The sequence below is a fragment of the Terrapene carolina genome, unplaced genomic scaffold, assembly GCF_002925995.2.
Source record: "Terrapene carolina triunguis isolate 2854851 unplaced genomic scaffold, T_m_triunguis-2.0 Scaffold113, whole genome shotgun sequence".
NCBI classification, from domain to species: domain Eukaryota; kingdom Metazoa; phylum Chordata; order Testudines; family Emydidae; genus Terrapene; species Terrapene triunguis.
The window spans coordinates 30996327-31008588 of record NW_020664464.1 but is presented as its reverse complement, the minus strand read 5'-3'; the positions used below and the strand labels follow the sequence as shown (position 1 = coordinate 31008588).

At 40.9% G+C, this 12262-nt stretch overlaps 1 protein-coding gene across 4 annotated transcripts in view; it reads left to right on the top strand.

Moving 5' to 3' along the window:
* The window catches only part of CSNK1G3 (casein kinase 1 gamma 3), a 138913-nt gene that overhangs the window by 45913 nt on the left and 80738 nt on the right, over nucleotides 1-12262 (top strand). For all 4 annotated transcript variants that reach the window (XM_024193382.1, XM_029911704.1, XM_029911705.1 and 1 more), the window contains exon 4: nucleotides 2280-2349. In XM_024193382.1, coding sequence (XP_024049150.1) covers nucleotides 2280-2349 — 70 coding nt within the window. The remainder of the gene's footprint in view (nucleotides 1-2279; nucleotides 2350-12262) is intronic.

Below are 12262 nucleotides of genomic sequence, written 5' to 3'. Positions count from 1 at the left end.
TCTCACTGGAACCACTTGTTATGTGAAATGAACTACGGTAGGAATTGCATTTAGTGTATGAAGCAGAGATAGTTGAACATTGTTCATCAAATATATTATCCAATTTTTTTCCAGTATTAAAGCAAGTCTTCAACTGGTAGAATATTATGTTATACATTATTTGATGGATAATTAATCCCTCAAATCATCCATCAGATAATGGTGTAAAATGCACTAAAGCTGGAGAACATGGCCATTGGAGACTTCCTCTTGACTAAGGGAATTTTCAGTTGGTATAGAACTTTCAGATTGGTTTGCTTGGCTGCTTTGCACTTGGAAAATGCATTCCATTCTGGTGGTTTCCCAGAACTATTCTACCCCAGCAGTTATCCACCATTGAATTGGAACACACCCATTTATTTTGAGACCAATCTCTAAATACTCTCTGTAGTCTGATAAGTAGGTACATGCACTTTATTTAAGTGAATTCCTTTCCCCAATGAAAATGCAGTTCTGTACTGAGTGTTTGAGCAGATCAGACACACATACCTCCTTACCCTTATAAGAGGAAGATACCACATAACAGTTCATGGGACATTACTATTGCATTATATGATACTAGTTATAGCAGAATTGCATAGTTTATAAAAACTTCTATTACCACAGCAAATTTCAACTATATTATTTAATCTTGTGTATTTGTGATCCTAAATTTGAATCCCATGCATTTGGGAGAAAGCCATATTCTGTACAACTGGATTATACTATACATTAGTCAGTGATACTCCAGTATAGCCAAGTTTTCTATCTCATTTAACTAGATATGCCAGGTAGGTAACAGTGATCAAGTGATATGCTTTATTTGAAGTCTCCGAATAACCCATAATTGAAAGATGACTTCTAAAGGATCACAGCTATTATCAGTTTCTTGTGCTTTGCACAATTTTTTTTATAGAACAGCATTTTCACTTACATTGAGTTTATATTAAATGTGATACTATCCCAGATCTACCAAGTCCACTGGTAGTAACTCCTGTATTTAGATTGCTGAACCCTTACAATTGTAAAGGATTTTGGTACCTTTCCTTTGAGAAACTCTCATTCTTCCATTGTTTGCAGAAGACCTTAGATACTCAAAGGGAGGAGTGTCCTCGAACTAGGGAAATGCTTTTTTTGTCATGAAATTTCCTTTCAGCTTTTGCTGAGCTATAAATTGTTTTAAAAAAAAAAAAATCACCATTCCCCTTCTTTCATGTGTTCCTCAGGAAAATTTTGACAGCTTGCCAAAATAACCGAACACACAAAAGGGCTAAGAAGCTGCTGCTGCAGCAGCACATGCTGTATTGGGAACACCTGGGAGCTGCCAGAGCAGCTGTATGGAGGGATTGGGTGGAGAAGAAAGCCAAGCTGGGCTCTCCACCCCCTGGGCACAGCCCCTGTCACTGGTGGCCTATGCTGCCCCTGGGGGACTCAGTCTGGGATGTTCTTCCCAAATTTCCAGGGAGGAGGTGGCAGGAGAAGGAAAGAGAAGCACAAAGCGTAGTCATTCTGGGCTACTCCTGGATCCAGGAGTCCCGTGGTGTTCCCCCCCTCCCCCCACCACCACACACCCCACACACTGGGATAACAGCCTTACCTGCTATCAGCTATTGTAGTTGGTCCTGTAGATCAAGAGTTAGTAGTCTGTGCTGTAATGATGAAGGTTCAGGCTTCATTACCCACTGATGCATAATGAGGGGTTGTTCATTGCACACAGTAGAACTTTATTTAAAAAATAAACAGACAAACCAAAAAAACATGGTAAAATTTTTTGTTTGCAGAATCAGGCACTCAAAAGGTAGGAAATGTCAGATTTATAGTTAACCTCTACAGCTTAATTGTGCTCCCTTGTGCATGTGAATAAGTCTTAATTACGTGATCACATACTTTTTTCCTACATGATTCCTGTCTCCTTCAATACACAGAGGTCAGAATGAAGATTTCATGGGCAACTGTAAATCTGGCGTTTTCTAACTTTCAAGTGCTTGCCTTTGCAACCCAAGTTTTTTTTAATCTAATATAGAATTAGTTTTGGATGGGGACTGCTTAACCTTCTGTAATCTGTTAACACCAGTTCATTTCACTGTGTACATTTTCACTAAGTATTGTCAGCGTAAAACTGTTTTTTGGTAAAGATGTCTTAACTATATATTGATTATTAGAACAATGGATAGTAAATAATTCAAAAACTGTAATTGAGATAAGCTGTCTTATTTTAAATGTTGAATCCTTTCTGTTTGCTTTTTTTTTTTTTAAACCAGGAGCCAATGAAATCCAGAGCACCACAGCTACACTTGGAATACAGATTCTACAAGCAATTAGGATCTGGAGGTAAAGATACATATAGTGTATCAGACTGTAAAATAATGTGAAAACTGACAATGGATTAAACATGAATTGACTGATCTTGGGGTGTAACTGTCCTTAAAGAACATCTTTTTAAATCGGCAGGTAGCCATAGCAGCGAAACAAAAAATAGACTAAAAGCCGTTTGGTTTCATATATAACTTTATTGCTGGAATATTTTCATGTCAGTACTGGCTTATTCACTCTGATGGAAATATATTATGTAGTCTATTTATACACTTTTTTTACAATTGTGAGTATATGTATTTAACTTTTGATTTATTGTAAATTGATATTTTTTATCTATTGAAAATATAGCTTCCAGATACTCAAACCTTAGATGTTATAGATGTTGTTGGTGTGAATTGGTGTGCTAAGGGCTTGTCTGCACAAACACTTAGTTGTTGCAAGCTTGTGTGTAAATCTGCTTCTCACCAAGTATCCATGTAGCTCCTTCTGATACACACTAAAATTCCGTAGTACAGTAATCTACCCTTTCTAAAATGGGAGCACATTAAAGTGCACAAGGGAACTTTTAGTGCATGCCAGCAGGGCTCATATGAACATTTAGTGTGTGGCAGGAGGAGGCTGTTCCAGAATTTCACTCCTCTGATAGTTAGAAACCTTCCTCTAATTTCAAGCCTAAACTTGATGGCCAGTTTATATTCATTTGTTCTTGTGACAAATTGGCCCTTAACTTAAATGAGTCCTCTCCCACCCTGGTGTTTATCCCTCTGATGTATTTATAGAGATCTATCATATTTCCCCTCATCCTTTGTTTTGCTAGGCTAAACAAGCCAAGCTCCTTAAGTCTCCTCTCTGAAGGTTGGTTCTCCATTCCTCTTATCATCCCAGTAGCCCTTCTCTGCAGCTGTTTCAGTGTGAATTGATCTTTCTTAAACTTGGGAGACGAGGATTGCACACACCATTACAGATGAGGTCTCACCAGTGCCTTATATAATGGTGGTAACATTTCCCTATCTCTACTGGAAATACTTTGCCTGATGCATCCTAGGATTGCATTAGCATTTTTCATGGCCACATCACATTGGTGGCTCATCGTCATCCTGCGATTGACCAATATACCCATGTCTTTCTCCTCCTATTGCTTGTGACTGATGCTTCCCCAGTTTATAGCAAAAATTCTTTGGTCCCTAAGTGCATGACCTTGCACTTTGCATTATTAAATTTCATTCCATCTCTCGTTATTCCAGTTTTCAAGGTTGTCCAAACCTTCTTGTATGCTCTTCTGGTCTTTCTCCATAATGGCAATACCTCCAACTTTGTGTCATATGCAAATTTTGTGCCAAGGTCATTAATGAAAATGTTGAATAAGGTTGGTCCCAAGACTGATCCTTGGAGAAACTTAACTAGTAACCTCCTTCTAGCGTGACAGTTCACCTTTCAGTGTGATCTGTTATAGTCTTCCCTTTAACCAGTTCCTTACCCATCTTTCAATTGTGTAGCTACAGTATATCTTGATTATAGTAAGGATTTTGATGCAATCCCACCTGACAGTCTCATAAGCAAACTAGGAAAATGTGTTCTAGATGATATTACTCTAACTTGGGTGCATAAATGGTTGGAAGACCATACTCAGAGTAGTTACCATCCTCCCATTTTGACAGCAAACTATTGATATCTAGTAGTCAGTATTTTTATTAATGACCTTGATAATGTTGTGGAAAGTATGCTTATACAGTTTGTGGCTATCACCAAGCTGGGAGGAGCTGCAAGCAGTTTGGAGGACGGAATTAGAATTCAAAACAACCTTGAGAAATTGGATAACTGGTCAGAAATCATCAAGATGAAATTCAACAAAGACAAGTGCAAAGTACTACACTTAAGAAAGGAAAAATCAAATGCACAACTACAAAATGAGACATAAGTAGCTAGATTATTCCGCTGCTACTACTGTAAAGGATTTGGGGGTATAGTGGATCACAAATGAGTTGTCAATGTGATGCACTTGCAAAAGAGGCTGATACCTTTCTGGCGTGTATTAACAGAAATATGATATGTAAGACATGGGAAGTAACTGTCCCACTCAGCTCGGCACTGGTGAGGCCTCACTTGGAGTACTGTGTCCAGTTTTGGGTGCCATGCTTTAAGAAAGATGTGGACAAACTGGAGAGTGTCCAGAGGAGAATAATAAAAGGTTTAGAAAACCTGACCTGGAAGAAAGATTTAAAAAAAACCCCCAAAACTGATGTGTGTAAAGATGACTGGGCGGTGGGGGGAGGGGAGGACAGTGACAGACCTGAGAAAGTCTTCAAATAAGCTAATGGCTGTTATAAAGAGGATAGTGATCAATTGTTTGTCATGTCCACTGTGAAGGCAGGACAAGAAGTAATGTGCTTAATCTGCAGCAAGTGAGATTTGAGCTAGATATTGGGGGGCGGGGAAATTCTAGCTATAAGGATAGTTAAGTATTAGAACAGGCTTCCAAGGGAGGTTGTGGAATCCCCATCATTGAAAGTTTTTAACATCAGGTATAGTGGATTATATTTTTTAAAAACTACATTATTGCATTGTTAAGGCTGCATAGTCAAGCATTCAAGTTGGGAAGTTCCAGAATTAAGGTTGAGTGTTCAACCTTAATTCAGCTGCCTTGTTTGCATACATTGTTAGTTTTTAATTCAATATTTTGTTTTAATGTTTTGTGTGGGCCTATGCCGTCTTTAGTACACACAGTCCAAATTGTGCACTGAATACAGAATTTCCTCATGGTCTATTCTGTGGTACTCATCACCTGAGTTAGTGACTCCCTCCTACTTCAACAGGAAGGTTAGAACTTCCAGATCTAGAGTACAGTTCAAATGACGGCACAATTCTCACAGTAACTGAAAGCCGCAGTAGGTTGTCCTCTTCTGTGGACCAACCACTAGAGGTAGATGATACACATTTTGTCAGTGGGTTTCGCATATATTTGCTGACAGCAGAGGATTGTTGAAACTAAGTTATTTTCTATATTCGGAGGGGAGTGTACTCTAGGGGTTATAGACCCTTCGGCCCCTCCAGCCTGTCCTTTTCCCAGTCTTCATAACTCTCTCTCTTGCTCAAAAAAAAAAAAAAAAAAAAAAAAAATTGAAAATTTTACCTTGTTGGCAAGCAAGGATAAATGTACTCTAACTTGCTACTTAAACTTTTTAATTATAAAATATGCTCCCAAAATAATCTTTAGTTTTTTAATGTGAATTGTGATGTTGATAATCAGATTCACAGGGTCAAATTCTACATATTTTCCATACATTAAATTGGACTATGTTTTCTAGCTTCACATCTGATGCTCTGTGAAAAGTGACTTCCCACTCCCCCAAAATATATGCCCAGCCAGTTGTGCACTGAAGTGGGATGGGGAATCAGTTACTGCAAGTGATTTCATTCTGAGGCATGACATTTGATAACTCTTAGTTTAGCTTGTCCTATTACAGTTGTCAATGGTTGTAAAATTATCCAGCCCTTAAGGGAAGGTGGGGGGAATTTCAGCCATAGCATTTGAATTAATGGTTTCCTTTGTCAGTAAATTCTGCAGGATGACCATACATTATGTAATAGTACTTCCTTTTTCATTGGTTGTAAATTAACTTGCTGCTAAGATCATTGAGCCCTTGATCTTTCATTGTGGAATGGAGTAAAATAGAGGGAACTGATCAGATTACATTATATAGGCCTTTCATAACTTAAATTATCGTAAGTCAAGTCTCTTATGCTTTGCTTTCCAGGCAATCTTTTTTTATTTTTGCAATCTCTTGTTATGTGTGTCCTGCCATATTTCAGAAGTCAGGGGTAAGAAGGTACGAAGCCCAGAGTGCTTTATTGCAACTTGCATCTTGGCAATTCTTGGGGGCTAAGTAATGGGGCAAAGAGAATGGGATGAATCTTCTAGATTGTGGAGTACTCTTCCTATAAACAAGATAGGAATCTCGACCCTAAGGCTTGGTCTACACTAACCCCCCAATTCGAACTAAGGTACGCAACTTCAGCTACGTAAGTAACGTAGCTGAAGTTCGAAGTACCTTAGTTCGAACTTACCTCGGTCCAGACGCGGCAGGCAGGCTCCCCCGTCGACTCCGCGGTACTCCTCTTGCCGAGCAGGAGTATCGCAGTCGACGGCGAGCACTTCCGGGTTCGACTTATCGCGTCCAGACAAGACGCGATAAGTCGAACCCAGAAGTTCGATTGCTTGCCGCCGAACTAGTGGCTGGGTATAGACGTACCCTAAGAATAAGATGTTCTAGGAGAGTAGTGCAAATGGGTCCAAAGATCTTTGGGTGCATTAACACCGTTGGTGCACCTCTTGCTGCTTTCTGGAGTGTAGAAGAAAAAACATGGATCTCTGTTGGTGTGTACACTGCTGGTGGCCATGCATTCCACCAGAGCTGGTGCTTTAGTGAAAATTAATTGGGGAAACTAGTTTTCTGAAATTAGATTAGTACATATATTTAGCACAATCTAAGGAAATTAGTTAATTTATCGATCTTTCACGTAAGTGATGTGCTTTTTCTTTAGCGTCAGACCCAGTTGAAGAGTTTTGTAAAAACTCAGTCACTCCTTTTTACACAGCCACAATTCAAAAGTAAGAATAATTCAGTGAACTATTGGCAGGAAAACTTAACTAAAGGAAATACTTATTTACCCAGCAAGCGATCAGTCTGTCAGCACTGTGGCAATAAATTGAGAAGTCAATTTTAAAAGGTAATTTAATTGCTGTTTCTAATACTCAAAACTACAGGATAAGTGAATAAAATGGATACGCATAGGTATACAATATATACTTAGTGCAGTACACTTTACCTTTCAGATGTTCCCTGTATGTATTACCAGTTCTTATCTGAAATTAAACTACACCCAGGAGCATGAATAATACTCAGTTAATCAGTGCATATTACATTTTCTCAGTGCATGTCATATCTGTATGGATGATATGAGCACCATCCATCACTGTTCAGGCAGGTTGGCTTTGTGGCCCTGTACCTTCGGAATCTATTGGCGTATTAAAGGAGGAATTGTGCAAGCTAGGACCCAAGGCCTTTCTTTCTGAAGGCTTGTTAGGCAGCCAACATTCTTTTCTCTTTCCTTACACGCCAAGCTCACGGAATGTGTAATAAATTCAAACATTGTGAATTATTTGAATTGAACTTCTAACCAGGATATAACACCGGTTAGAAGTCCAATTCAAAGCCCTGGTAGTATGTTTCATTTTCCCCAAATGCAACCATCACCACTAACATGTTGCAGTGCCTTCAAGAGACTAGCTTCTGCATGAAGGAGCAGCTGGCTCAGTCGTTCTAGGCAATACCAATGTGATGCTGGTTGGAAGAGGAGATGATGCTTAGAGATAATTGTCCTTCCCAACCACTGGGCATATGCACCACATTTGTCAAAGAGGTGAAAAACCTTGTGGTCATGATAAGCTCATTACTGAGCCAATGTGTTTGGGTATCATCAGTGATTAGCCTTTTTTTGAATTTCCAGCTTGTTGGGAAATGTTGGTCCTTCATCTCATTTGAGGACCTGGTCACAAAGGTCTATATGTTTATCACATCCAGGCTGGATTATTGGAATTCACCGTATTCAGCTGGAAGGGAAAACATGTAAGGGATCCTGCTTCTGCACAATGCAGCTTTCCGCTGCCTCCACAGGCTAAACTACCTTGAGCACATCAACCCATACTCTGATCTCTCTACCAGCTCCCAGTCCCTTTACACTGCAAGTTCAAAGCCTTGGTTCCGATTTTCAAAGCCTTTTATATGTCCGTTTCTAGCTATACTACAGAACAAATCTCCATCTATGAACTATCAAGACAATTCAGCTCCTCTGGAAAAAACCCAGGATGAAGCATGTGAGAACCTGTGACAAAACATTCAAGGCTGTGGAACAAACTTCAAGAGATGAAACTAATCCAGAGTTGTCTTACATTTAGGTTATACTGAAAGACCTTTCTTTTAGATAAGTTTCCCACTGTATTTGGAATATTTACAACTACCACCCTCATCTCCTACCACTAACATAAAAAAATCTACACCAAGCAGAGTGTCCTATAACCAGAGAAGGGAGAGGAGCTTGAAGACTCTGTGAAAGACTTTGCTTGGCCTTTGCAATAGAAATCTAACCTGGAAGATGCATGTTTTATGATGGTAAACACCTGTGCAAGAACCCAGAGAAACTATTCTACTACTGAATTGAAAAGAAGACTCAGCTTGAGGCCTGTCTCAACTGGACCCTGTAGATTGAGATAGGTACACTTGTAGAACATGGTTTGAGAACTGGCTGTCCTGGTCACTAATACTTAGAAATGTCACCACTCCATATTCTCCAACATCTGGACAAAATTCCATTCAAGAATTATGTGAGTGTACAGTAGTCAGAAATACAGTATATTCAACCAACACATTCTTTTTTTGCTGGCTGGCAACCAACATACCAGACTTTCCCCACTCTTGCTGGCTGTTGGACTGTCCCAGTTTGGACACCACCCACTGGACTGTGACCCTGAATATGCCTTGTGGGTATGTGCTTCTACCTAACACCAGATTCTCTAAGCAGGGAAATTATATTGGGAGTGTGAGGCACAGATGTTTCCCTAGTTTCACAGTAGCCCATTTACTCTTCTCTTCAGGCAGCTTGTACTTCACCTTCGTGCCTACTGTTGCTCCTATTCTCTTTATAACTGAGAATAGCAGTTCTCATCAAGGGCCTTTTTCTGGAAAGATGGGTGAGGCTTTTTTCTAGAAAAGGAGGTGGCTAGTCAGCACCCAAATAAATAAAATATTTTTAAAAACTTAGGTTGCTTATTTATAAATTCTAAATTTTAACCAGGGGTGGCTCTGTTTTTTGCCGCCCCAAGCACGGCAGTCAGGCAGATTTGGCGGCCTTTCTGCGGGTGATCTGCTGGTCCCACGCCTTCGGCGTACTTGCCGCTGAAGCCGTGGGACCGGCGGACCTCCCGCAGGCATGCCGCCGAAGGCTGCCTGACTGCCGCCCTCACGGCAACCGGCACTCCTCCCCCCGCGGCTCGCTGCCCCAGGCACGTGCTTGCTGCGCTGGTGCCTGGAGCTGCCCCTGATTTTAACACCGGAAGTGTTCGGTTGCCTATTAAGATAATATTGGTACCCATCCAATATAGCAGATATACCAATATTTTGTTTCTGAAAGTGTAAGAAACAAAATATTTTACATGTCTATGTAGATATTGGTTGTCCTAATAGCTGCACCAAAACAAAGGGTCCATGTCTCCCCCGCCCCCTTTGTTACATTATTTAAGGGCCCTATCCAGAGACAAAGTGGTACAGGACATGTCAAGAATAATCTGGATTGTGAATGATTGTGATTTCATGCTAAATTCGGGAAAGAGCCACCTAAATCCAATTCAACAGATATATAGTGTGGAAGTGGAAATTAACATAAAGAGCAACAAAGTCTTCATTTCTCAAGAGAGACAGAAAAAATGGTCATTGACCAAGTGGGTTGTCAACCGCAGTGAAGTCTGTGTCCACTTTGTAACTGCTGGGAATGATAGTATTGTGCATGACAAGCTGCAGTGTACTTAGGTTCACACAAGACCTTTTAATTTTTTCCGCCATCTTCCGTTTGAACAAGAAAATTTGTCTTCCACTAAATATAATCGCTTCTCTCAGATGGTGGCTTAACTGTAGTCCCTTCAAGCACTGGTTTCATAGCTGAACCAGACACACTGGTGTTTCATCTTTAATGCCAGACTTGCAGGATGGAGAGCTCGCACATGACATGAGATTAATTCATGTAACTTGGAAAAATCAGGAAACAAAATGTAGTATAAGCTGGTTAGAACGCAAAACAATATGATATGGACTCCACGCTTTCTTTCCATGGGTGAAAAATTCAAATTTTAATTGACAGACAGCACCAGTGTCACAGCCCATGTTAAGCAGGGTGGAATGAGATAATCATCCCTACAATGGGAGACTTGTCTTCTGATACCTTAGGTGGAGCAGAATATTAAGTCCATCCATGCTTTGCATATCCAGAGAAGGAGAAATATTATTGCCAACTGGCTCAGCAGAGAAGAACTAGATGAAGGAGACTGAAGTCTTCATCTAGAGGTATGTTAGCTCTTGGTGAACATGTTTGGTGCCCCAAAGATGGTCATATCTGCATCACCCATGAATCATGGGATTACTGCATATTTCTCTGAAGAGGGATCCAAGGACCAGATAAAAATGCTCTCCCCCAGAGGTGTCTGAAAGGTCTGTGTAACCTTTCCTCCTTTCCCTGTACTACTGTGATCAATCTCAGGGAAACAAGTACTACGAGTCACCTTATAACCTCCTACCTCCAGCCTGAGGAAGTCTTGCCTATGTCTAGCTAGATATCAGCTTCCTAACACCACCGGTCATTTAGTCGCTCAAGTACTCTCCTCTGGGCTGTGTGAGCCCTGTGTTTGCTTTTGCAGGTTAACAATATTGCTTTTGCAGGTTAACAATAGGTGCCCCTTGGTCCCCAAGTCCCTTTCAGTTGTTCCCCTATGATATCCAGCCCCTGACACTGGCTACTCACAGAAATCCCAGCTCCTCCGCTCCCAAAGGAGCAGTGTGCCCCAGTCTACCAGTTTTACCTTAAAGCGCTGCTCCTGTAAACCACATAGCATTTTCAAGCACTTATAATAAAACAAAAGTAGCTTTATTAAAGAAAGACTAGAACGTGAACTAGGAACAAAAGAGTGGTCAAAACAAATCATTAAAATATAAAACAAAATAATAAAACTTAAACCTGGGTCTACACTCATTAATGGTCACCTTTCCTGTCTAATAAACTAGGTTCTCCCTACCCCTCACCCCAGAAGATCAGTCTGTTATACAGCTGGCTGTCTTCACAGGAACGAGGATCCAATTTTTTGTGAGAATATACCTGATCCCGCAAGACATCTCCTCAGAGTAAATCTTCCTTTTATACTGAAACAGTCTTTTTTCATAGACGAGGCAAACTTCTGTCTGCAACGTTCCTTTTTGTACCTCCTTGTGGCTTTGCTTGTTTGCAGTTGCCTCTAATAGTTTTTTCCATTCATAGTATTGGGATGGAGCAAGGCTAGACAACTGAGCCTTGCATTACATCACTGGCTAAACTGGGAGGAGTGACGACTCCCTTCTGTGTGAATGAGCTATCACCAAAACACATTATCCCCGGTGACTAACTTTTTCTTGAAGACCATAAAGATACTTCCAGTGTAGTTACACATATAGTCAATATTTAAGGAGTAATGTATCTCACAATGATTGAGTCTAGATAAGTTATGAGCTTTCTGTATATACCTTACATCAGTGGTGGGCAACCTGCAGCTCGTGGGCCACATGCGACCCATCAGGGTAATCTGATTGTGGGCCACGAGACATTTTGCTGATGTTGACCTTCCTTAGGCACAGCTGCAGGGACGTGCTGGCCGCCGCTTCCCACAGTTCCCATTGGCCGGGAACAGAGAACCACGGCCACTGGGAGCTGCGGGGGGCCGTGTCTGCGGACGGTCAACGTCAGCAAAATGTCTTGCGGCCTGCAATCAGATTATCCTGATGGGCCGCATGCAGCCCGTGGGCTGCAGGTTGCCCACCACTGCCTTACATGCTACTCTTTATGGATAAATACCCAGCACAACGCATTTGGTGTAGTAAGTTTGTTAGGTCTGAGATGAGTTGTTTGTACAGAACGGGCGACCCTTTGCTGAGAAGCCTCTGTCACAACTACCAAGAGTCATCCAGAAGATCTGGCGTGAAAAGACAATGGTGACTTCAGTAGTTCTGTTTTGGCTAAGGATGCCTTGGTTTTCTGGTATTCTCAACATGGCTTAGACAACTCCCCAAACTCTCTAAAGCAAGATCTACTGTCTCTGATCAAATTATCAGCCAGAGTACCTTTCTGGTTTTTG